The sequence below is a fragment of the Heterodontus francisci genome, chromosome 26, assembly GCF_036365525.1.
Source record: "Heterodontus francisci isolate sHetFra1 chromosome 26, sHetFra1.hap1, whole genome shotgun sequence".
NCBI classification, from domain to species: domain Eukaryota; kingdom Metazoa; phylum Chordata; class Chondrichthyes; order Heterodontiformes; family Heterodontidae; genus Heterodontus; species Heterodontus francisci.
In genome coordinates this window covers 30,016,251-30,041,340 of record NC_090396.1, presented here as the reverse complement: position 1 = coordinate 30,041,340, position 25,090 = coordinate 30,016,251, and the positions used below count along the sequence as shown (strand labels likewise).

Below are 25,090 nucleotides of genomic sequence, written 5' to 3'. Positions count from 1 at the left end.
TGGAATCTTAGCATCCTATTTATTCCAGGGTTGTAATCCAACCCAAGACCACTTACTTCCACCTTCACATTGCTTGTCTCCACCCCCTTCCTCACCTTCACTGAATCCCATAACCATTGATTAGTCACCTCGACTCAATTTCTTGGGCTCCCTCCTCATTGGCTTTAACTTTGATGCTCCCTAAAGTTCTTGTCCAAAACTCTCAGCTCATATTCTACCATCACCCCATCCTTGCTAACCCACCCTACCGATCCAACAGACAAAATTTATCATCCAGCGATCCCTTGTTGGTCTCACCTCATCCCACTTCTGCAATGTCCCTGCTACCCCCTGCCCCCCTCTATTTTTAAGTCCCCTCATGTGCCTTTATTCGCTGATGTTTACCTTCTATGCATTCCATATTTGGCAGCAGAGCCTTCAGCCCGCCAAGAATTCCTCTCCAAGTCAATTGGCTTCTCTGTTGGCTTTCCCAGAACACGGTGAAGCCTCAACTCCAAAAGGTGCGTGATTTTTTTGCGCTATTTTCTCCCCAACAAATTCCCTGCCCGGAAGCCAGGACAGACTTTGCTCCCCATTAGGTATAGAACACTACAGCAGAGTTTGCTTATCTCACAATCCATAAACAGTATTTTATGAATTGACAATTTTACATTTAGGTGCTGGTTTGAAATTGAGATTCTTCCTAATATTTGGCCTTCATTCCATTGTCCTTAAGTTTCTAAGAAACTGCAGTCAGACTTAGTCAGTTGCTGACAGACCTCTTATGTATTCACAACATTTTCTGCTTTTATTTCAGACTATCAGCATTTGTAGTTTTTCTTTTTATCCATTCTGCAGTAAATGTGCATGAGTGGAAATATTTGCTGAGTTATTACCTTAAATACACCTTGGTTTGCAAGAATAGACACAACACACAAATTGTGGAGGAGATTTGTATATTTCAGGAGGGAAAAAAAGACCACTATAAACAGAGAATGGTCCTGGCTACTTTTGAAAATTCATTTAACAGAAATATTCACTGAATCCAACAAAAAAAGTCAGTTTTATAGCCACTGCATTGCAATAAATCTGCACAAGTACTTTAAGCATCAACAAACCTTTTATAAATTAAATGCAAAAGATTAAAATTAAATATTTTTTCATCTGTGTAGTTAGTATTTGCTTAAACCGTAACAGAAAACTGCTCGAGAAACATTACTTTATTCAACTGCTTGTGTCTAGAATATATCTCCAGCAAAAATCCTGATTTTTGGACTTTCCTCAAAGTAGGAGTGACCAAAATACACTTTCTCTTACCATATATCTTAGATCTTCCCCTTCAAGACTCCTCCCACCCAACCCCACAAAAAATACAACAATTAGACAGGTTCAGAGGCACAATTGACAGGCTTGGCTTCCAGTGCAGCAGGGAGGCCTCCAGAGCGGCTAGTCTGATCCACCACCACAGTGGAAGGTCTAGTCCAATCCTTGATCTGGGGGGTGGGGGGGAAAGAGCAAAGGGAAGCACTTATGCTCCTGGCCCACAAGCAGTGCTGCAAAGAAACTTAGCTCCTCCCTAAAGCTGTCCTAGTATCCCTGCAGCTGCTGGGTTTCCAGAGGCCTGGGAAGACCAGGCAGCCACTGTCAGCCTCTGATTTAACCTGCTTTGCAGGGTTATTAGCCTCATTGTCAAGCCACTTCCTCAGAGCAGGTTGGTTCCCTGCCATTTGTCCCGTCTCTGTTAAACCTGGAAGTGAGTGGATTGAAGGCAGGGATCAGATTTTTAACATTGCCCTGAACCCAAACTGTTCTTGGCTGTTAAAATATATCTCAAACAGTATTGCTCATGGTTTGTGGACCACTTTCAATTATTGATATTTTAATTTTAATATTGCATGGATGGTTTTCATTGTAATTTTATACCATGCTAATTCATGCATAATTTCCCTAGACTGGTACGAGGCACCATATCAGCAACATACTTGATGGAAACATGATCAATACTGAGCTCCAGTAAGAGACTTTTTCTCAGAGGTAATGTGTTGGATCAGTAATTTCACACTGACAAGTGTTTGCAGAAAGACAAAAAGTATTTCAATTACATTATTCTATTTGAGATGAATTAATTAAACCAGAATATTTAGGTAAGGTTTAGAGCTTTTCTCTCACCAGTATTGTACTGTATTATGACTAGTGTTAACTACGTCCAGCTGAAGCAGCAAATATCCATAAAGGTTAACTTGAGCAACATCCCTTCATGCCAGAACAATCTAGTGAAAACAGTGGTGCCATATTATTTATTTATTTTTCCTTATTCAGAGATACAGCACTGAAACAGGCCCTTCAGCCCACTGAGTCTGTGCCAACCAACAACCACCCATTTTTTTTTATACCAATCCTACATTAATCCCATATTCCCTGCCACATCCCCACCATTTTCCTGCCACCTACCTACACTAGGGGAAATTGACAATGGCCAATTTACCTGCCAACCTGCAAGTCTTTGGCTGCGGGAGGAAACCGGAGCACCCGGCGAAAACGCACGCAGTCACAGAGAGAACTTGCAAACTCCGCACAGACAGTACCCAGAACTGAACCCGGGTCGCTGGAGCTGTGAGGCTGCAGTGCTAACCACTGCGCCACTGTGCCGCCCAAATGCCTGGATTCAGGTGTTCAAGATTCCTTTGTTACCTGTGTAAATCATTATTCCAGATTAAAAAGATTTAGAAGTTACATGCATGAGTGGCACTGGCCTCTTAAGGTGTAGTAAACTCAGTTTGTTGGTAAAAGGCAGTATTTCTCCCCTTAGTTAAAATTGCCACTTATTTTATGGAGCCTAAATAATGGCAAGAAATGATGATTGCAGGGCCATGTACACACAATGGACAACCACCACCCCTCCCCTTCATACACATTTTGACTGCTCCCCTTACAAATGGATGATTTTGTAGGTTATGAGGGTGTCACATTGATAGTAAAAGTGTTCAATAATTCAGCTCCCTCGCATTATCCAATTCCGTAATGAAACCAATTGGAATTAGCATGTACCATTTTGCAATTAGAAAGCTCTATTATTTTACTACTTTAAGTCTCAAATCAAAATTCTTTTTAACAAAGCAAGTTTCAACAGCAATACTTAGAAACAGTAAACCCATCTGAACGGTTATAAAATTGACAAAGATAAAATATTAAAATAATTTTAAGCACTATAATAAATTTGGCAAAAATTCCAAGCTTCCTACCACATTTTACCAAGGGTGCTGCAGCAATGCTGCCATGGAAATAATATCTTCAAAATAACTGGCATCAAGTATAACAACCTGGTACAGCATCCACCATTATTCTAAAGATTCAACTCTGGTTTCAAAATAAATTATGCATCTGGTACAAGCACTAATGAAGAAAGTAAAAGGTTTATGTTCATCTATCCGTGTTCTTGTTTTTGCTTATCTTTACAATAAATACCACACATGGAGATTGATGCATGTCTCAGTTATGGAGTAAGGCATCGACCTTTCTCTACACTACTTTTTCGTCGTATCCTTCCACTCAACATGAGCAGTTCCTAATTGCTCATTCTGAAGGTGAACTTAACATAGTTGAGAAATTTTCCAAGGCAAAGAGTCAGGTGGCAAATTAATTCAGTGTTGTGTTGCACCATGTAGACATAACACTTCAGAGTATCAATGACAGAGGTGTAGGGGGCCAAAAACAGAAGGAGGCAAGGAGTGCAGCATTTATGGGCAACCTACTGAACAAGGGGAAAACAAAAATGTGATAGGATAATAAAAAGGAACCTTTAAAAAAGAACGCGCTTCAAAATCAGACTTCAGGCAAATGGTTCCCAACCGAAGATTCAGCTTAACACTTTGGATTATTTGTCCTCCACATTTGTAGTGAGAAAAATAAAAGATCTTTGCCCTGTGTCTTTAATTGCAGTAATCAGAGAGGCCCGGAGAGACCAATCTCCAAAGGAAGAGGATGAGGTAGGGGTCAAAGGCACCTGGATGATTAGGCCCCCAATTTACAACTAAAATGCTGTGTCAAATAAAAACCAATAGAAAAACTGAATGACTTCAAGCCAGTCATTTTTACCTGGTTGGCAAAAACTATACGCAATTATCTCATTTATACAATAAAATAAAATCAGTTCAATCTCTTGTCACGCACTGTGTTTGCTTTCCTGTACAGTGCCCCTCCAGGATAATGAGCCAGGTTTTTCAAATAATTAATTCATTTCCAGCAATATCTCAAGTCAGTTTTATTTTTTTGTGGTCCACATCTTGATCAGACTCTTCAACCTCTCGCTTCTTTTTGATGATTGCCTCACTGGTGCTCACAGCAGATGATGCTCCCTGGGCCACAGGTCCATTTGTACTCAATGAGCTCTGGGCTTCTTTCAGTTGCCGAAGTTCTCGCTTCTCGCGGCGCTCCTCCATTTCTTCAATCTCATCCGCAAAAAGGGCTTTCAGGGGTGGGATGAGTTTAGGCACCACCCCAAAATCATCAAACCGAACCTGTGCAGAAATGATTTTTGGATTACGATTGAGTAGTCAGTGACGAATACTGCACTGATCGTTTAAAAAAAAAGGAGGGAAGATGTCATCATGGTGAACAATCTAACAGCAAGTTAGAATCTTGGCCCATCAGCAAATGTGGGCTCTATTGCAAACCATCAGGAGATTGCTGTTGCCATGGACACCAAATGTGCAGCATGAATTTCAGTAGAATTGTTGAACTGAAACGTTAAATCAAGTAAGTTGCAGGGTCAGATGTAATGACATCACATTAAAAAATGGCCAATGTTACCTCCTGCTCTGGTTTGAATGACCTCATGGGGCATTACTTCACAGGAGGCCATTCAGTCCATCGAGTCCATGCTGGTTCTCTGTACTGCAATCCAGTCTGCCCCATGAGGGGGTCAGAGAGGAATTACCCAGATTTTTCCCTTATTGGCCCTGGGTACCCCCCCTCCCCCTGTTTTTTGTCTCTCCCAGACAATTACATGGTTGCAGGAAAGTATCTGGTAATGAGTGGAGGACAGGCTTAATGGACCAGCTGGTCTTTGACATAGATCTATGAAAGTGATGGGCAGGTAAAGCGATTTGCAGAATATATAACCGTGGTTATTCCACTCAAACATAAATAAAACAGGACATACCCTCATATGATCGAAAGCTATTCCAACTTTCTCATTGAAGTCAGCACTGAACAGGGGAATCTTGGCATATCTCTGGCTGAAATGATTTAACATTATAAATTTGGCATTCATCTTCATACCGACATCAATGGCCTGCGAGGTGGTGCTGAAGCAGAAGAGCAAAGGGTTAAAACCGGAGGCTTTAAAACAGCAGCTTTAACAAAACATTGGAGCAAGTGATTTGGAGCTTGTCGGGGAACGTGTTGGTGAAATAAGCTCAATAAGACTTCAAGGTAGTGAAAGGAGTCAGGAATGTCACTTTCTAAGTGGATGAGAGTGAGAAATCATTAGTCCTACAAATCACCGATATCCAAGCGTGCTGGACATGGTGGTGGAGAGTGTGGGGCAGGGGTTAAACTCAGAATCAAAGGCTGCAAATTAAATATTCAAAACCAACTAACTTTACCAACAATGCCTCAATCGTAAGACTTTTTTAAAAAAAGGCTGCACAGGGTATGTTTAATTACAAGTGAACGGAATTAAAAGCTGCATGTTCACTAGCTTTATTCCACGACTTGAAACACTCGGCTAAACACAGAAAAAAATCAGAACAAATCAAGGGAAACTGGAAGCTTCAGATTCATGGATTGAGAGAAGATGATATGAGATGTATGAGAAGGCTGAAGCTAGGAGGACATGTGTGAGGTGATCTTCCTTCACATTAAAAACCAAATGCATCGCAGGCAGGATCTTTAAGCCCCAATGGAGGTGGGTTCGAAGGCAGGTGGGTGTGAAAATTCACACTGCTGCCTGGCGTGCTCTTTTGCCAGTAACATCCCATCCCTGGGCCATTTTCCAGGAGGCAAGATGGGGGCGTGGCAGGGCTACCCGCCCACATGCCAGTAGCCAGCTGAGCCAGTTAAATGCTTTTTAAGATCGATTGTCAGAGGCTGACTGCAATTTTTCAATCAACCTCCTTGCCCCCGGAGACATTGGGGACTAAGCCAGCTGCCTGGAGGCAGCCCCCTGGCAGACCAGACCAGGGAGTCACTGCTTCAGGCAGGCTTTGATGCCCTCCCTGCCTGCCAGGCCACCCCATGGAGGGAATGCCCTCCACAATGATGGCCCAGCTGAAGACATTTTTAAATTTGAACCTTTAAAAAGTTGGAGAGAGGGGGCATCAAAATGGAGGTACCCTTTCTCTCTCTTCTGAATTGCAAGATTCATCTCCTTCCGAGTTGGAGGGCCTCCAATTGGCCCTCCAGCTTTGACAGCCCACCCGCTGTCCTTAATTGGATGGCCTGCCGGTCCTTCTGTTTCTTCAGTTCAGATAATATGGTCTATTATTTATTTACTGTAATACTCCTCAGGAGCTCGAAGAATTGAATGGCACCAGTCAAGTGTAAAATCGTGAACAGGCAAATTGTTTCTAAGCTGATGTTCAGTGCCTGCTCAGATTATTTCCATTTCTTTTTACTTATTTATATATTTAGAGATACAGCACTGAAACAGGTCCTTCGGCCCACCGAGTCTGTGCCGACCAACAACCACCCATTTATACTAATCCTACATTGACCCCATATTCCTACCACATCCCCACAATTCCCCTACCTATACTAGGGACAATTTATAATGGCCAAGTTACCCATCAACCTGCAAGTCTTTGGTTGTGGGAGGAAACCGGAGCACCCGGCAAAAACCCACGCAGTCACAGGGAGAACTTGCAAACTCCGCACAGCCAGTACCCAGAATTGAACCCGGGTCGCTGGAGCTGTGAGGCTGCACTGCTAACCACTGCGCCAATTAATCTGATTTTATTACGTTTCTCCATCTCGGGTTGTTCCGGAACCAACCTTTCCCTTTAGAATGGTGCTGCTGCACCTTTTTAAACAATCCCTTCACTCATTCGTGATTCAAAATTTCATGTTTCAACAACTGCTTTAAGAGAGTTTTGATTTTAGTGGAACTCCAACACTGCTGGACTAACCTTGAAGTGAACCCATATTCTCTTCTTTATCCTTCAGGAATGAATGGCCTTTCTCTCCCCTTTCTTCCCCCTGACCAATCAAATGCCAAGGAATAAGTTGGTGACTAGTTTTCTGCAGAGACTCCATCCATTAATGAACAAAGCTGACAGCTCCAGAAACGCACAGGAGTGACCAACTCTACCTGACACTTCCTTCAGTGTGCCAACGCATTTCTATTTAGATCAGCAGCTTTGGGGTCCTTCTAAGCTCAACTCATTACTTTATGTGTCTATGGTTCATGTCATGGGACCACTGCCAAGTGCGACCCCACAATGCAAGAACCCACCTAATGCCAACCCACCTAATGCCAATCTGCTGGACAATTCTATCTGGCTGGTATCAAGATGTACATGTTGCTGAAATTCTCCTGGTGTGGCCAGCATTGGAACCCATCTGTCCTTTCAGAATGCCTTTTGGTGGCGCTTTTGGTACCATTAGAAACTACTGTTCCCATTTTTTTTTTTAAACCAACACTCTCTTGTAGCCTCAAAGACAGAAAAGGAGGTTTAATCCGTAATTATTGAGCTATACTTGATATGGGTGCCCTTGATGCCAATGAGTGCAAAAGTTAGAAACTTGCGTTTTGTCTGCCAGGTCTAAAATCCCTAACCTTAATAAAACACAAAGAACAAAATTACACTGAGAATAAATATAGTAGGATTTTGAGCAGATAGACAAGCCCTACGTGCAAGAGTTTTGAATTGTCTCATTAAACAAAAGTGGAATACAAAAATGAATGGAAGTGTATTATCCTTAAGAGACGGAATTAAACTAGACCTAGTGTTCATAAGATTCAATTAGCTGCAACATGAAACTGAATAGAAGTAGGTTTATTAATGTTCAACAGATATGAGAGATGCTCCAGACTACACAGCGCATCATATGTAATAGTATCTGAAAGTTGATTAGTCCCAACATTGATCCCTTCCCTCACAGCTAAAGAGAGGAGACCTGTTTTATCGCCATAATGGCCAAGAACCACGTATTCAGGTCCAACCGGCTACAAATCACAGCACCAGCTCATTTTTATTTTTACTCTATCAGCGGATTCAGGGCAAATGCACACAGAAACCTTCATGTCCAGCAAAAGGAGACCTACCCATCCCCCAGTGTGACTTAGCCAGTATCCTAAACCAGAAACATGGGGACAAGTGGTCATCTGGAGAGAAAGACACATTCATCTCCAGGAACACCCTTCCTGAAACAACCCGAGGTAAGGGTCATCTGTAACATGATAAAGCTTCTGCCTCAAACTCATCTAATCCAGTTAAATACCAAGTCAGGAGACAAATATAATTTGTATGCTTTTTCTGAAAAGGAGAGCATCTATATATTAAAAAAACAAGAGACTGCTTGCATTTTATGTATAAACACCTGTTAACTTTGGGCATGCTTTTTAGTCACATTTATTATTGTAAATTTCTATAATATTTCCCATTCAACTTTGCTATTCCAACTATTACAGTGTAATGGAGACTAAAGAAATAAGGGAACAGGAGACAACCATTTCGCCCCTCGAGCCTGTTGCAGCAAGTCTCTGCAATCTCCTTCACAGCTGTCGCCCTGTTGTGTGCATTTTATACATGGCCACAGGAAGTTATTAGCAACATATTTTCTGGAAGTTTACAGACTCTCTGTTGGGAAATCTGAAGAGATAATTAAGACTCGGACAATAATAAAATGCTGGATACTCCATCTGACCAATTTAACCTATACATGACGACAGACTAGAAACACCATCTCAAACATTTACAACAGGAACAAGGAAAGTTTAGCTTTTTTTCCAAAAATATTCTTTCATGGGATGTGGGCATCGCTGGCCAGGCCGGCATGTATTGCCCCTCCCTAATAGCCCTTGAAAAAGTGGTAGTGAGCCGCCTTCTTGAACCGCTAAACTCCATGGGGTGTAGATACGCCCAGTGTTATTGGGAAGGGAGTTCCAGGATTTTGACCCAGCAACAGTGAAGGAATGGCGATATAGTTCCAAGTCAGGATGGTGTGTGGCTTGGAGGGGAACTTGCAGGCAGTGGTGTTCCCATGCGACTGCTGCCCTCGCTTTTCTACTGGCAGAGGTTGCGGGTTTGGAAGGTTCCTGTAAAGGAGCCTTGGAGTGTTGCACCAGTGTGTCTCAGACGATAGATACTGCTGCCATTGTGCACCAGTGGTGGAGGGAGTGAATATTTTACATGCTGGATGGGGTGCCAGTCAAGCTTTGTCCTGGATGGTGTGTAGCTTCTTGAGTGTTGTTGGAGCTGCACCCATCCAGGCAAGTGGAGAGTATTCCATCGCATTCCTGACTTGTGCCTTTTAGATGGTGCACAGGCTTTGGGGAGTCAGGTGGTGAGTTATTCACCATAGAATTCCCAGCCACTGGCCTGGGTTTGTCAGCATAGTATTTATATGGCCGGTCCAGTTCAGTTTTTATTCAATGGTAATCCCAGGATGTTGATGGTAGGGGATGCTAATGCCATTGAATGTCAAGAGGAGATGGTTAAATTCTCTTGTTGGAGATGGTCATTGTCTGGCACTTTTGTGGTGCGAATGTTACTTACCACTTCACAGCCCAAGCCTAGATATTGCCCAGGTCTTAATGCATGTGGACACGGAGTGCTTCAGTATCCGAGGAGTTGCAAATAGTACCAAACACTGTGCAGTGAACATCCCCACTTCTGACCTTATGATAGAGGGAAGGTCTTGATGAAGCAGCTGAAGATGACTAGGTCTAAGACACTACACAGAGAAACCTCTACACAGCACTGTCCTGGGGCTGAGATAATTGGCCTCCAACAACCACAACCATTTTCCTCTGTGCCAGGTATGACTGCAGCCAAGAGAGTTTTCTCCCTGATTCCCATTGACTTCAATTCTGCTAGGGCTCCTTGATGCCACACTCAGTTAGAAGCTGCCTTGATGTCAAGGGCATTCACTCTCACCTCACCTCAAGTTCAGCTCTTTTGCCCATGTTTGGATCAAAGCTGTAATGAGGTCTGGAGGCAAATGGCCCTAGCGGAACACAAACTGAGCATCAGTGAGCAATTTGTTGCTGAGTAAGTGCCACTTGAGAGCACTATCAATGACAATCAGCAGCAAAGTGATGGATGGTGAGAGTAAACCAATGGGGTAGTATTTGGCCAGGTAGGATTTGCCAACTTTTTTGTGGACAAGACATATCTGGACAACTTTCCACATTGTCAGGTAGGTGCCAGTGTTGTAACTGTACTGGAAAAGCTTGGCTCGGGGCGCAGCTAGCTCTGGGGCACACACTTCAGTACTACAGCCACGATGCTGTCAGGGCCCATAGCCTTTGCTGTATCCAGTGCATTCAGCCGTTTCTTGATATCTTGCAGAGTTAATCAAATTGTCTGAAGACTGGCACCTGTGATACATATAGATCTCAGGAGGAGGCAGAGATGGATCATCCACTTGGCACATCTAGCTGAAGACAACTGTGAATGTTTTAGTCTTATCATTTCCACTCAACTGCTGGGCTCCACCATCATTGAGGATGGGTATGTTCATGTAGGCTGTTCCTCCTACCATTAGTTGTTTAATTGTCCACCACCATTTACGACTAGATTTAGAATTTTGCAGAGCTATGATCTGATCCATTGGTCTTGAGGTCACTTTGCTCTGTCTATCACATGCTGCTTACACTGTTTAGCACACATGTAGTCCTGTGTTGTAGCTTCACCAGGTTGACACCCCATTTCTGGTGCTGCTCCTGGCATGCCCTCCTGTACTCATCATTGAACCAGGGTTGGTCCGCCTGCTTGATGTTAATGGTAGAGTGGGAGATATGCCAGACGATGAGGTTACAGATTGTGGTTGAATACACCTCTGCTGCTGCCCCAGAGCACCTCATGGATGCCCAGTTTTGAGCTGCTAGATTATTCTGAATCTATCCCATTCAGCACAGTGGTAGTGACACACAGCACGATGGAGGGTATCCTCAATGTGAAGACAGAACTTTATCTCCATAAGGACTATGTAGTGGTCACCCTTACCAATACTGTCATGGACAGATGCATCTGTGAAAGGTAGATTGGTGAGGATGAGGTCAAGTAGGTTTTTCCCTCTTGTTGGTAGTCTCACCACCTGACACAGGCCCAGTATGGCCAAAATGACCTTTAGGACTTGGCCTGTGGTGATGCTACCAAGCCACTCTTGGTGATGGATATTGAAGTCTCCCAACCAGAGTACATTCTGTGCCCTTGTTACTCTCTGTGCTTCCTCCAAGTGATACTCAACATGGAGGCATACCTACTAATCATCAGCATTGGCAGTAGGTGGTAATCAGCAGGAGATTTCCCTGCCCATGTTTGACATGATGCCTGCTCAGTTACCAGAAAAAGGAAAACATCATCTTTTCTTTAAAAAAATTATAGTTCCTCCTGGACGGGATGGAGTAGATTTACCAATTTTGTGGCAACATTTCCAGGGGATTTGAAAAAACTAATAAGTGAAATAGTCCTCAAGTTCCATCCTTACCTGTGAGTTTTTTCGACAGCCTCTTCCTCCAGTCCATCTTCCAGTGTGGCCTCGTGAATCAGTAGGTTTGCATTCTGTCCTGTTCAGCAAACAGACACTATTCAAACAAAGAGCAGCAACACTGGTTTTCAAATCTACAGACTTCTCCAACCTCCAGTAAAGGTGCCCCTGGTTAGTGGAGATGTCAATCAATATTTGACAGTGTTTTGCCCAGATTTCCAGCATTAGAAATGCTTCATCAAAACATATATTTATGAGCTCTCTAGAAAACTAGCTAAAGCACTGTTTGAAACAACTGCCTTGAATTTGAACTACAGGGATTGACCCACACTGTGGCAGGAACCACACTAGAGGTTGTGATGTTGGATGAGGTACAAAAGCTACACCAATAGTAGTTTCTAAGAGCACATGAAACCAATTAGGGCTTTAATGGAGCAGCTCCACATGCTCAAGAGATCCTCTTTAAATAGCTTGAGTGCTTGAAAATAATTGCATTAAATCAGACATTAGAGGTTCGAGTGGGGTCTGGTTAGCATTCCTGCCAGCATGAATGAGTATTGGCACAAATACCAGATGACCATAAGGTATCGCTTGAAGCAGCTCAAGGAGCAACTACATCAGTAAATCTGAGGTAATGCATGCAGATAAAAGCTAAATTTTGGAAATGAAAGAGACAGGTCTAAAAATAACATTACACGGAACAGAAGCCACTGTGCTTCACAAAAGGGAATGTGAAACAAATCGTGCTTTGATAATTATCTGGAATGAATGCTGTAAAAACCATCTTCCACAGTGGGGGAAAAAAGATGCCAGAAAATTAACGGTTGCCACGAAATGACATCACAAACAGAAGACAACTTGTCAACCATCACTTTTAGATGTTTTAGTTCTATCTCAGAAGGCGGACTGACTAACCTAAAACACTGTGAAATCACCAGTGAAAATAAAAGTTAATAATGAAACGTATTGTGTCCCAGGGTTTTCAACTAACCAACATAAGACGACTTGAGATGGTCACTTTTGTTAAAAGGGAACATTCAGAGGAGCTGTGACTGGTTGTACTTTAAGGATAGATAATGGCCTGATGCTGCTGTTGACCAGAAGTAGGGAGGTCACAATTGTGTAGATGAGTCTCAAAACCAATTAAGGGCTTTGCTTCTTTATTAACCCAAACCCCATAAAACTGGAGGATTTCATAGTACCTTAAATGTCTGGCGCTGGGATGGGGAGAGTTGTAATTCAAAATACAGGAGCATAATGTCAAAATCAAAAATGGAACACAGGTTTAAAAATGTTGTCAGATGCCAGAAAAAAATTAAATACATAACAAGTCTCCTTTCACCAGAATGTTACCAGGGCTCCAAGGGTTATATTGTGAGGAGAGATTACATAACCAGGCTTGTATTCCCTGGATTACAGAAGGTAAAAGAGTAATTCAGTTGAGGTTTTTTGGATTTCGAAAGGACTTGATAGGGTAGATAGCAAGAAACTGATGAGGGAGTCTAAGATAAGGGGACATAACCTTAAAATCAGTCAGACCATTCAGGAGAGAAGTTAGGAAACAATTCACGCAAAGGATAGTGGAAGTGTGGAAGTGTGGAACTGTCTCACAAAAAGCAGTAGATACTAGCTCAACTAATAATTTTAAATCTGAAATTAATACATTTTTGCTAAATGGGTATAAGAGCATATTGAGCAAAGGCTGATGGATGGAATGAAGATACAGATCAGCTATGATCACACAATGATGAAAACAGGCTCAAGGGGCTGAATGGCCTATTCCTGTTCTGATGTTCCAGTGTGTCCTGAAATACTGGAAGAATTAGAACAATGTTCAACTTCATCTTAACATCAGTGTTCAGACTCAAAATATTAACTGACCTGTCTGAATGAGAGCTGGACACGGCATGGTATCCCCCGAGTAAACAATTTTCCAGCCTGACTTGTGTTCAAGAGCGCAGCCAAAAGCGTTCCTGCAGTGACGCACGACACATGTTTGGAGCTGTCAGCAACAAGAGTCACATGTGGAGAGAGGAAAAGCGGAAAACCATGAGTTAAGCTGCTCTTGTCCAAAAATCTCCATTCTGTCGTAACCTGTCTGTTTAAATAATAGATGCTGACTGACCTGGTGTGTTTTTTTAGCATCTGCTGCTTTTACTTCAGTTAACAGGTTTGTAAATTGTGCTCTCCCATCACCTGAGACCTTCCTACAACATTTACCAGCCACCTAAGTGAAAAGTGTCCTTGCCCCAAACTTCTAGCTTTGTCAGTGCTGTGCCTTGTACTAGATGATGTTTGGGAGCAGCAGATATCCCCACTCCTATACACTAAATACCCTCGCTTTAAAAATGAAGGGAAATAAAACAGTCTCCAGTGTGGACTCAATGGGCCGAATGACCTCCTGTGCTATAAATGATTCTAAACAGGAAATTATGAGTAAACCTCATCCCAAACCTATTTTTTTTTTTTTTATAATCTCTGGAGGTCTTTGCTAAGATGATGTGGGAATGCACTTTGGACGTTGGGGTTTGGAGAGAAGCACATACTTTCCACTCACCTAGCTGGTGAGTGGAAATTGGTCTTCAGCAGTGAAGTGGCAGCCTGTTAGATCTCAGTCCAATTCTCTTTCCAATTGAGTGGGCGAGGTATAGAACAAGCTAGTGCTACGCATTCACCCCTTTCGCACAACTGCCAAAGACCAATTTCACCCCCAGTGATGCCTCCCACTTCAACATCACCCACAGCAGAAACTCAGTCAGGTTTGTGCTGGGACCTCAACTATTTACAATCTATATTAATAACTTGGATGAAGGGACTGAGTGTAGTGTAGCCAAATTTGCAGACAATGCAAAGATAGGCAGAAAAGCAAGATTTGAGGAGGACACAAAGTATCTGCAAAGAGATATAAATAGGTTGAGTGAGTGGGCAAAAATTTGGCAGTATAATGTGGGAAAAAGATGACGTTGTCCACTTGGCAGGAAAAATAGAAAAGCAGATTATATACATAGAGAATGCAGAATGCTGTAGTACAGAGGGATCTGGGTGTCCTTGTACATGAATCACAAGAAGTTCGCATCCATGTATAGCAAGTAATTAGGAAGGCAAATGGAATGTTGGCCTTTATTGCAAGGGGAATGGAGTATTAAAGTAGGGATATCTTGCTGCAATTGTACAGGGCATTGGAGAGACTGCACCTAGAGTACTGTGCACAGTTTTGGTCTCCTTATTTAAGGAGGGACATACTTGCATTGGAAGCAGTTCAAACAGGGTTCACTAGGCTGATTCCCAAGATGAAGGAGTTGTCTTATGAGGAAAGATTGAACAGGTTGGGCCTATATACATTGGAGTTTAGAAGAATGAGAGGTGATTTTATTGAAACATAAAAGATTTTGAGGGGGCTTGACAGGGTAGATGCTGAGGGGCTGGGGGGAATCCAGAACTAGGGGGCAGAGTTTCAAAATAAGGGAGAAATGGGGAAGAATTTCTTCTCTTTGGATTGATTGTTTGGAATTCTTTTCCTTAGAGAGCAGTGGAGGCTGGGTCATTGAGTATATTTAAGGCTGGGTTAGACAGATTTTTAATCTACAAAGGGAGTCAAGGGTTATGGGGGGGGATAACAGGAAAGGGGAGTTAAGAACGCAATCAGATCAGCCATGATCTTAATGAATGGCAGAACAGGCTTGAGGGGTCAAATGGCCTGCTCTGATTTCTTATGTTCTTACGACACGCACACCTCACTCTGCTCCAATGTGTTACACTATTTAACAATAATTTTTTTAAAAAGCACCCCATTCCCTTTCACCAAAACAGGAGAATTCAACTCAACATACACACCAGATTAAAAAGGCACCGTTACCTTTTCCAGTTCGAGTTTCTTTAACAAAGACTGAATCAAGTCTTGATCGTTGAACTTGGTAACTTCAGCACCTTCCACAAGATGCCGAGCAGGAATAATACTGAAATACAAGAGACACACTTGAGTGGTGTGCACAACCAGATTATTGAAGAGCAGCCATGGCCAAGACTGTCCCCTCAGCTAATATAGGTAGGGAATTAAGCCCCTTGAACATGTTCAGTCACTCAATTACACTATGGCTGCTTCACATCTCATCTCCTCATTCCTTGATGCCCTTACAAATGCCCAACAAAAATCTCGCAACCTCAGTCTTGTAAATTTCACATGAGTCAGCATCTCCAGCCTTTTGGAGGGGCAAGTTCCAGATTTCTATTACACTGTGTGTGCAGAAGTGTTCCCGAGGGGTTCTCAAGTGGCTGGAAGCAGGTCCAATGTATTTTGTGGGCCCAAGAGGAACACTTCTGCTGCTCCTGGACCCCCCCAAAAAAATCTAAAAAATTCCCAGGCTATTGGCACTTTAAGTTCAGCTGCACAGAGTCTGGTACAAACGGGTGAGCTTCCACAGCACCTATGCATACCTGAAAATTGCAATCAGGGTACAACAGCAGACGTAGAATTCCAATATTCAGCCTTCTGCCCGTTTCTGGTGGGCAATCCACTCACCCATTTACCAGCCTGCCTGTAAAATGCATCAGGGGGCACTGGGCAACAATGGGGCAAAGTGCCCATCACCCCCAACCCCCAATTCAGCAATGTTACCTCTAAGCTGTGCAGTCACACAGCAAACTAAAAGCTCCCGTACAGGCTGCGCACAATTCAGCTCCTTTGTTACCCCATGTGCGCAGCTGCGCAAACAAACCTTTAAAGGGCCCATGCACTTAAAGAAATCACCTGCACACTACAAAAAAAAAAAAAATTAGAGGGTATGTTGCTGACCACTGATTTTTCAGGTGAGAAACAGCAGCTGGCAATTGAAAATCACCCTAATTGTGTTATATCATAATGGTCATGCAATCCTGACACCTCCAATCAGCCAAAATTCCCATTAAAGTCAGAGGTTCTTGGAAGCTTGTGAATGAACAGATCATTCCCATCTAGTTATCACTAGAATAGCTGCAGTAAATTATACCTCGAAAACCAAATTGTTGGTAAAGGCTTTCAGCACAGGATATAAATGGTTAAAATCAAATCAAATCAAAAGTGCCACATATCTCTGTGCAGGGTCCAGTTGACTGAGAATGCATATTTGCAAGCAGGAGAGCACTGTACTCCACGAGAATGACATTATTGTTCAAAAACCATAAGATGAGCAGCTTTGGGAGTGCATGTTGTAATAATAGAAGAATTGATGATTGATGGAAATGTCATGAAAAGAACAAGAACACACCCCATCCATAATTGGGACCTCAGAGACTGTGCAGGGTCTAACTTGGTTCTGGCTAGTCCTTAATTGCATGAGTAATGTCTGTATGTATTCTATAATTATCCAATGTCAGTAATTAATTTGCTTCTATGCACACATGATTAATGAAAATGTCATAATTATACAAAGCATTGTATGGAAAGAGGATACTTAACCAGATGGCTCTTGTACAGAAGATGGAACAAAGGGGATATTACCACAAGCTGTTGATGTGAATTTTTGGAATCAAAGTCCAGATATCCAGTGGCTATTAATGATCATAGACATATGACTGGGATAGAGAATCATAGAATGGTTACAGCACAGAAGGAGGCCATTCAGCCCTTTGTGTCTGTGCTGGCTCTGCAGGAGCAACTCCCCTAGTCCCATTCCCCCACCTTTTTCTCGTAGCCCTGCAAATTTTTTCCTCTTCAGTTAGCCAATTCCCTTTTGAAAGCCATGATTGAATCTGCCTCCACTACACTCTCCAGGCAGTGCATTTCTGATCTAACCACTGTGAGAAGAGACATTTGCCTGAATGAGACATTGCCAGAGTGAAGCTGGAATTTGATGTATGTGGGAATTTGGTCGTCTTCCTGTGACTCCAAGGTAGGTGATCGGTTGGTGAGTGTTTTATCATTTATCTTTCAAAACTCAGATAATTTTAGAAATTATAAAAGGTTTTTACTTGGTAATACTAGTTAAGCTTAGTAGAATGGGAAACAGTGAGAATGAATTAAGAAAGTGATCAAGTAATTAAAGTTAATTAACTAATAGCATAAGTAACAATGGCAGGACAGGTGTTATGATGCAGCTGTGGCATGTGGGAGCCTTTGGATGCCAAGTCGATCTAGGGCAAACATGTCTGCAGAAAGGGTAAGCAACTACAGGAATTCAGGATCAGGATTATTGATCTGGAAACTAAACTGCAAACACTGTGCAACATAAGGCAGGGGGAGAAATACCTGGACATTTTGTTCCAGAAGACGGTCACACCTCCTAGAACAGCGTCATCTGTTTTGGTCAGCAGTGGGGGACAGGAGGATGTGACCGTGAGTGAGGCAGGTAAAGGGACCGAGGAGACAGTAGTGGAGGAGCCTCAGACTTTGCAATTGTCCAACAGGTTTGAGGTGCTCTCAACCTGTATGGATGAAAGAGAGGGCTGCAAGGTGGATGAGCAGACTGGCCATAGAACTGTGGTACAGGAAGTGGGGGGAGCAAAAAGGAATGTAATGGTAGTCGGGGATAGGATAGTGAGGCAGATTGACACTGTTCTGTGCAGCTGAGCACGTGAGTCCAGAAAGCTGTGTTGCCTTCTGGTGCCAGAGTTCGGGACATCTACTCAGGGCTGGACAGGAACTTGGGGTGAGAAGGGGAGGATCCAGTTGTCGTGGTCCATGTAGGTACCAACGCCATAGGTAGGACTAGGAAAGAAGTTCTGCTTAGACAGTGTGAGGAGCTCGGCACCAAATTGAAGAGCAGAAACTCAAGGGTAATAATCTCTGGATTATTACCTGAGCCACATGCCAACTGGCAGAGGGCACATAAGATTAGTGAAATGAATACGTGGCTCAAAGTCTGGTGTGGGAGAAGTGGGTTTCGGTTCATGGGGCACTGGCAGCAGTACTGGGGAAAGTGGGGGCTGTACCATTGAGACTGTCTGCACCTGAATCATGCTGGGACCAGTGTTCTAGCAAACTGTATAACTAGGGAAGTAGAGAGGGCTTTTAACTAAACGGAAGGGGGGAGTGGGAGGTGGAGATCAAGCCTGGGTAGACGTAGCAAACAAAGGGGTAGAGTCAAGGCAGGAGAGCAGAATAGCAATATAGGAAATGAAGGTCAGAGAATGGCAGGAAGGGCCAGAGAGAAAAAAACCTAACAACACACCAACTGTCAAGACTAGATGTTACAAATATAACAAAAAGACAAAACTAAAAGCTCTGTATCTGAATGCATGTAGCATTCATAACAAAGTAGATGAACTGATGGCGCACATTGAAGTGAATAAATATGATCTGATAGCCACGACAGAGATGTGGCTGCAGGATGACAAGGATTGGGTCCTGAATATTGTGGGGTATATGATGTTCAAGAAGAATAGGAAGCTAGGTAAAAGTGGAGGGGTAGCACTCTTAAATCAAGAATGGCATTGGTGCAATTGTTAGAGATTACCTTGGTTCAGGAGATCAGGATGTAGAATCAGTTTGAGTGGAGATCAGGAATAGGAGGGAAAAGAAGTCACTAGTGGGAGTGGTCTACAGGCCCCCTAACAGTAACCATAATGTAGGACAAAGTATACAAGAAAAATTGGGTGCTTGTGATAAAGGGACAGCAGTAATCATGGATGATTTTAATCTACATATAAACTGGAAAAAATCAGATTGGCAATAATAGCCTGGATGAGGAGTTCATAGAATGCTTTTGAGATAGTTTCTTAGAGCAGCATGTTCTGGAACGTTATATTAGACTTGGCATTGTGTAATGTGACAGGATTAATTAATGACCTCCGAGTAAAGGCACCTTTAGGTAGCAGTGACCACGATATTATTGAATTTTACATCCAGTTTGAAAGAGAGAAGAATGAGTCTAAGCCTAGTATTTTAAACTTAAATAAGGGCAACTATGTGGGCACGAAAGTTGAGCTAGCTGAAGGCTCGGCTTGGAGACAGATTAATAGAGAAGCAGTGGCAGACATTCAAGGGGATATTTCAGAATACTCAGAATAAGTATATTCCTACTGTAAAGAAAAATTCTAAGGAGAGGACCCACCATCTGTGGTTAACTGAAGTTAAAGAAAGCATCAAACTTGAGGAAAAGGCATATAATTGCACAGAGATATGAGTGGTAGGTCAGATGATTGGTCAGAATATCAAGAACGGCAGAGAATGAGTAAAAGGTTAAACAGGAGAAAGAAATTAGAGTACGAGAGGAAGCTAGCTAGAAATGTAAAAATGGATAGCAAGAGTTTCTATAGGTATTTAAGGAGGAAAATTGTAAGTAAAGTGAGTGTTGGTCCTCTGAAGTATGAGAATGGGGAGTTAATAGTCGATAATAAGGAAATGGCGGATGAAATGAACAAATATTTTGCTTCTGTCTTTATTATCGAGGATACAAAAACATTCCAGTAATAGCTGTAAATCAGGAGGTGGAAGGAAGAGAGGAACTTGGTGAAATTACAATCACCAGGTAAGCAGTACTGAGCAAACTGAGGGAGCTGTGGGCTGATAAGTCCCCGGGTCCTGATGGGCTTCATCCTAGGGTCTTAAAGAGGTGGCTAATGAGGTAGTAGATGCATTGGTGTTAATTTTTCAAAACTCGCGAGATTCTGGAAAGGTTCCATCAGACTGGAAAATAGCAAATATAACCCCTCTATTCAAGGAGGGGAAGGAGGCAGAAAACAGGTAACTATAGGCCAGTTAGCTTGACGTTTGTCATGGGGAAGGTGTTAGAATTGATCATTAAGGAGGCTAATAGCTAGGCACTTAGAAAACGCAAGGTAATCGGGAATAGTCAACATGGCTTTGTTAAAGGGAATTCACGTTTAACCAATTTATTGGAGTTCTTTGGATTTCCAGAAGGCATTTGACAAGGTGCCACATAAAAGGTTATTGCGCAAAGTAGGAACTCATGGTGTAGTGGATAACATATTAGCATGGATAGAAGATTGTTTTCTGCCAGCCACCCAGAGCTTATGCATAAGTAGGTCCTTTCCTGATTGGCAGGATGTGACAAGTGGAGTCCCGCAGCGGTCTGTGCTGGGGCCTCAACTTTTTACAATTTATATCAATGATGTAGATGAGGGGAGCGATGGCATAGTAGCTAAATTTGCTGATGACACAAAGATAAGTAGGAAAGAATGTTGTGAAGAGGACATAAGGAGTTTGCAGACCAATATAGATAGGTTGAGTGGAGTGGGCAAAAATCTGGCAGATGGAGTATAAATGTGGGAAAATGTGAAGTTGTCCACTTTGGCAAGAAGAATAACTAAACAGAGAATGACTGCAGAATGAGTGCAGAGGGATCTAGCTGTTCTAGTGCACGAGTCACAAAGAGTCAGTATACAGGTACAGCAAGTAATAAAGAAGGATTTCCTAACCTTTATTACGAGAGGAATTGAAAATAAAAGTAAGGATGTTATGCTTCAGTTATACAGGGCATTGATGAGACCACATCTCTAATACTGTGTGTAGTTTTGGTCTCTTTATTTAAGGAAGGATGTGAATACATTGGAGGCAGTTCAGAGGAGGTTTACTGGATTGATACCTGGAATGAGCAGGTTGTCTTATGAGGAAAGGTTGGACAGACTGGGCTTGTTTTCACTCGAGTTTAGAACAGTGAGGGGAGACTTGATTGAAGTATATAACATCCCGAATGGTCTTGACAAGATGGATGTGGAAAAGATGTTGCCTCTTGTGGAGGAAGTCCAAAACTAGGGGGCACCATTTTAAAATTAGGGGTCGCTCTTTTAGGACAGAGATGAGGTGAAATCTTTTCTGAGGGTTGTGCAACTTTAGAACACTCTGCCTCAGAAGGTGGAGGAGATGGGGTCAATGAATAATCTTAAAGGTGGGGGTAGATAGTCATAGAGTGATACAGCACCGAAACAGGCCCTTCGGCCCAACGAGTCCGCGCCAACCACTATAATTTTATACTAATCCTACATTAATCCCATTTTTCCCTCTCACATCCCCACCGTCCCTCAATTCTCCTACCACCTACCTACACTCGGGGCAATTTTTACAATGGTCAATTTACCTATCAACCCGCAAGTCTTTGGCATGTGGGAGGAAACCGGAGCACCCGGCGGAAACCCACGCGGACACATTCTTGTTAGGCAAGGGAATCAAAGGTTATCAGGGGTAGACGGGAGTGTGGAATTCAAGACACAAACAGATCAGCCATGATCTTATTGAATGGCGGAGCAGGCTTGAGGGGCTGAATGGCCTACTTCTGCTAATTCGTATGGTCGTATGTACTCACTGCATAAAAGAAAAAAGTTTTTTCTCATGTAGCCTTTGATTCTTTTGTCAATCAACTTAAATCGGTGTCCTCTGATTCTTGATCCTACCACCAAAGGGAACAAGTCTCTCCCTATCTACTCTGTCCAGACCCCTCATGATTTTGGACACCTCTATCAAATCTCCTCTCAACCCCCTCTCCTCGAAGCTTCTCCAATCTATTCATGTAATTGAAGTCCCTCATCCCTGGAACCATTCCCATAAATCTCATATACAAGTAATGTATAAAAACACTAGCAGAGTCAGATTTTGTCAGAATAGACTTAGGGAGAAGACTGCACCATTTCTGCTCTCCAAAATGAGGTAATGTATTTAACTGTTGTTAATTAAGTCTTGAGAGACAACTACTTATTTGAGTTTCATGATCTGTGTCCAAAACCATAAGACTCGATCATTAGAGTGAAGAGGATAGATAATTATTAATAGCTGTTGCAGGGCAAATATCAGTCTCAATACACAGAACTGAAAATTATAAAATACAAAACACAGGCAGGGCCTATTTAAGGAAATGATCTTTAACTACATATACTCTGCAGAACTGACTCAGTTAAAAAGGAAAGGACCTGTATCTTTCACAATTTAGGATGACCCAAAACTGCTTTACAACCAATTAAATATTTTTTTTGGAGTGCAGTTACTTCTGTAATGTAGGGAACTCTTCATATACAAAATGGCAAATTTCAAAACTCTCAAGTAAAAAAAGGACCTAACCAAAGGATTGGAAGATTTACTGGAACTATTTCACACGCCACGATGCCAACTTCCTTCTTTGGGGCAGGAAACCATCATTGGGTTTACTAATTTTGCTCAGTCATCAGTTTCCCTCTTTCCCACTCCAAAGAAATGAAGTATAGCTTGGTGTAGAGGATTATTCTCTAAGTGTAAACTCACTTGATATGGCGGAGAATCTCCTGACAATGGTTATGGTACTGATTCAACCAATTCATTATCGGTAATGGGCCCACAAGTAAAACTGGGCTGAAGACCTTACACATGGAAGCCTGCAGGGAGAAAAAAAAAAACAGATTTACCAGTGAACAGGAGACAATTAAATAATAGACTTGAGAGAAAAATTAAAGCCCATGTAATTAGAGGGACAGCAGCAGTGTGGATACAAAATTGGCTGAGGGACAGAACAGAGAGGTCAGTGGTGAACAATTGTTTTCTGACTGGAGGGAAGTATACAATGGTGTGCCCCACAGAACATTGCTCTTTTTGATATAGGAGACCTGTACTTTAAAAAAATTTTTATTTGTTCGGGGGGATGCAGGCATCCCTGGCTAGGCCAGCATTTATTACCCATCCCTAATTGCCCTCAAGGTGGTGGTGGTGGGCTGCCTTCTTGAACCGCTGCAGTCCATGTGCACCCACAGTGCTGTTAGGAAGCAAGTTCCAGGATTTTGACCCAGTGACAGTGAAGGAACAGCGATATAGTTCCAAGTCAGTATGGTGTGTGGCTTGGATGAAACCTGCAGGTGGTCGTGTTCCCATGCATCTGCTGCCCTTGTCCTTCGAGGTGGTAGAGGTCATGGGTTTGGAAGTGCTGTCGAAGGAGGCTTGGCGGGTTGCTGCAGCGCATCTTATATATGGCATACACTGCTGCCACTGTGCATCAGTGGTGGAGGAGTGAATGTTGAAGGTGGTGGATGGGGTGCCAATCAAGCGGGCTGCTTTGTCCTGGATGGTGTCAAGCTTCTTGAGTGTAGCTGGAACTACACCCATCCAGGCAAGTGGAGAGTATTCCATCACGCTCCTAACTTGAGCCTTGTAGTTGGTGGACAGGCATTGGGGAGACAGGAGGTCTTGTCGCAGAAATCCCAGCCTCTGAGGACATAAGCAGGCTACAAAGGGATATAGATAGGTTAAGTGAGTGGGCAAAGTCCCGCCAAATGGAGTATTATGTGGGAAATTGGGAAATTGTCCACTTTGGCGGAAAGAATAAAAAAGCATATTATCTAAATGGTGAGAGATTGCAGAGCTCCGAGATGCAGAGGGATCTGGGTGTCCCAGTGCATGAATCGCAAAAGGCTAGTGTGCAGGTACAGCACGTAGTTAGGAAAGCTAATAGAATTTTATCATTTATCGCGAGGGGAATTGAATACAAAAGTAGGGAGGTTATGCTTCAGCTATACAGGGCATTGGTGAGACCACATCTGGAGTACTGTGTACAGGATTGGTCTTCTTATTTAAGGGAGGATGTAAATGGGTCGGAGGCAGGACAAAGAAGGTTTACCAGACTAATACCTGGAATGGGCGGGCTGTCTTAAGAGGAAAGATTGGACAGGTTAGGCTTGTATCCGCTGGAATTTAGAAGAGTAAGAGGCGACTTAATTGAAATATATAAGATCCTGAGGGGTCTTGACAGGGTGGATGTGGAAAGGATGTGGATGTGGGAAAATCTAGAACAATGGATCACTGTTTAAAAATAAGGGGTCGCCCATTTAAGACAGATGAGGAGAAATTTTTTCTCTGAGGATCGTGAGTCTTTAGAATTCTCTTCCTCAAAAGGTAGTGGAAGCAGAGTCTTTGAATATTTTTAAGGCAGAGGTAGATAGATTCTAGATAAGCAAGGGGGGGTGGAAGGTTATCGGGGGTAGGTGGAAATGTGTAATAATCAGTTCAGCCATGAACTTATTGAATGGTGGAGCAGGCTCAAAGGGCCGAGTGGCCTACTCCTGCTCCTAATTCGCATGTATGTTCATAAGTACGTAGCCACAGCATTTATGTGGCAGGTCCAGTTCAGATTCTATTCCAAGGTGACTCCTCGGATGTTGGTAGGTGGGTATTCAGCGATGGTAATGCCATTGAATGTCAAGGGAGATGGTTAGATTCTCTCTTGTTTGAGATAGTATCATTGCCTGGCACTTGGGTGGCGCAAATGTTCCTTGCCACTTACCAGCCCTAGCCTGGTTGCTGCATATGGACATGGGCTGCTTCAGTATCAGAGGAGTCACGAATGGTGCTGAACATTTTGCAATCAGCGAACATACTCACTTCTGACCTTATGATGAAGGGAAAGAAATTGATGAAGCAGCTGAAGGAGGTTGGGCCTAGGACAGTGCTGTAGGAGTTCCTCAGGGTAATGTCGTGGGACTGGGATGATTGACCTCCAACCACAACCATCTTCCTTTGTGCTAGGTATGACTCTAACCAGTGAATAGCTTCCCCCCCACCACGTAA

At 42.9% G+C, this 25,090-nt stretch overlaps 1 protein-coding gene across 1 annotated transcript in view; it reads right to left on the bottom strand.

The window, feature by feature from the left end:
• Positions 1 to 925: 925 nt before the first annotated feature.
• Positions 926 to 25,090, bottom strand: part of elac2 (elaC ribonuclease Z 2) — a 70,444-nt gene continuing 46,279 nt past the window's right edge. Inside the window, exons 19-24 of the mRNA XM_068057978.1 lie at positions 22,802 to 22,911; positions 15,491 to 15,590; positions 13,516 to 13,636; positions 11,635 to 11,713; positions 5,141 to 5,285; positions 926 to 4,496 (exon numbers count right to left, since the gene is read on the bottom strand). Of these exons, the coding sequence (XP_067914079.1) occupies positions 4,230 to 4,496; positions 5,141 to 5,285; positions 11,635 to 11,713; positions 13,516 to 13,636; positions 15,491 to 15,590; positions 22,802 to 22,911 (822 nt within the window). The 3' untranslated portion in view covers positions 926 to 4,229. The remainder of the gene's footprint in view (positions 4,497 to 5,140; positions 5,286 to 11,634; positions 11,714 to 13,515; positions 13,637 to 15,490; positions 15,591 to 22,801; positions 22,912 to 25,090) is intronic.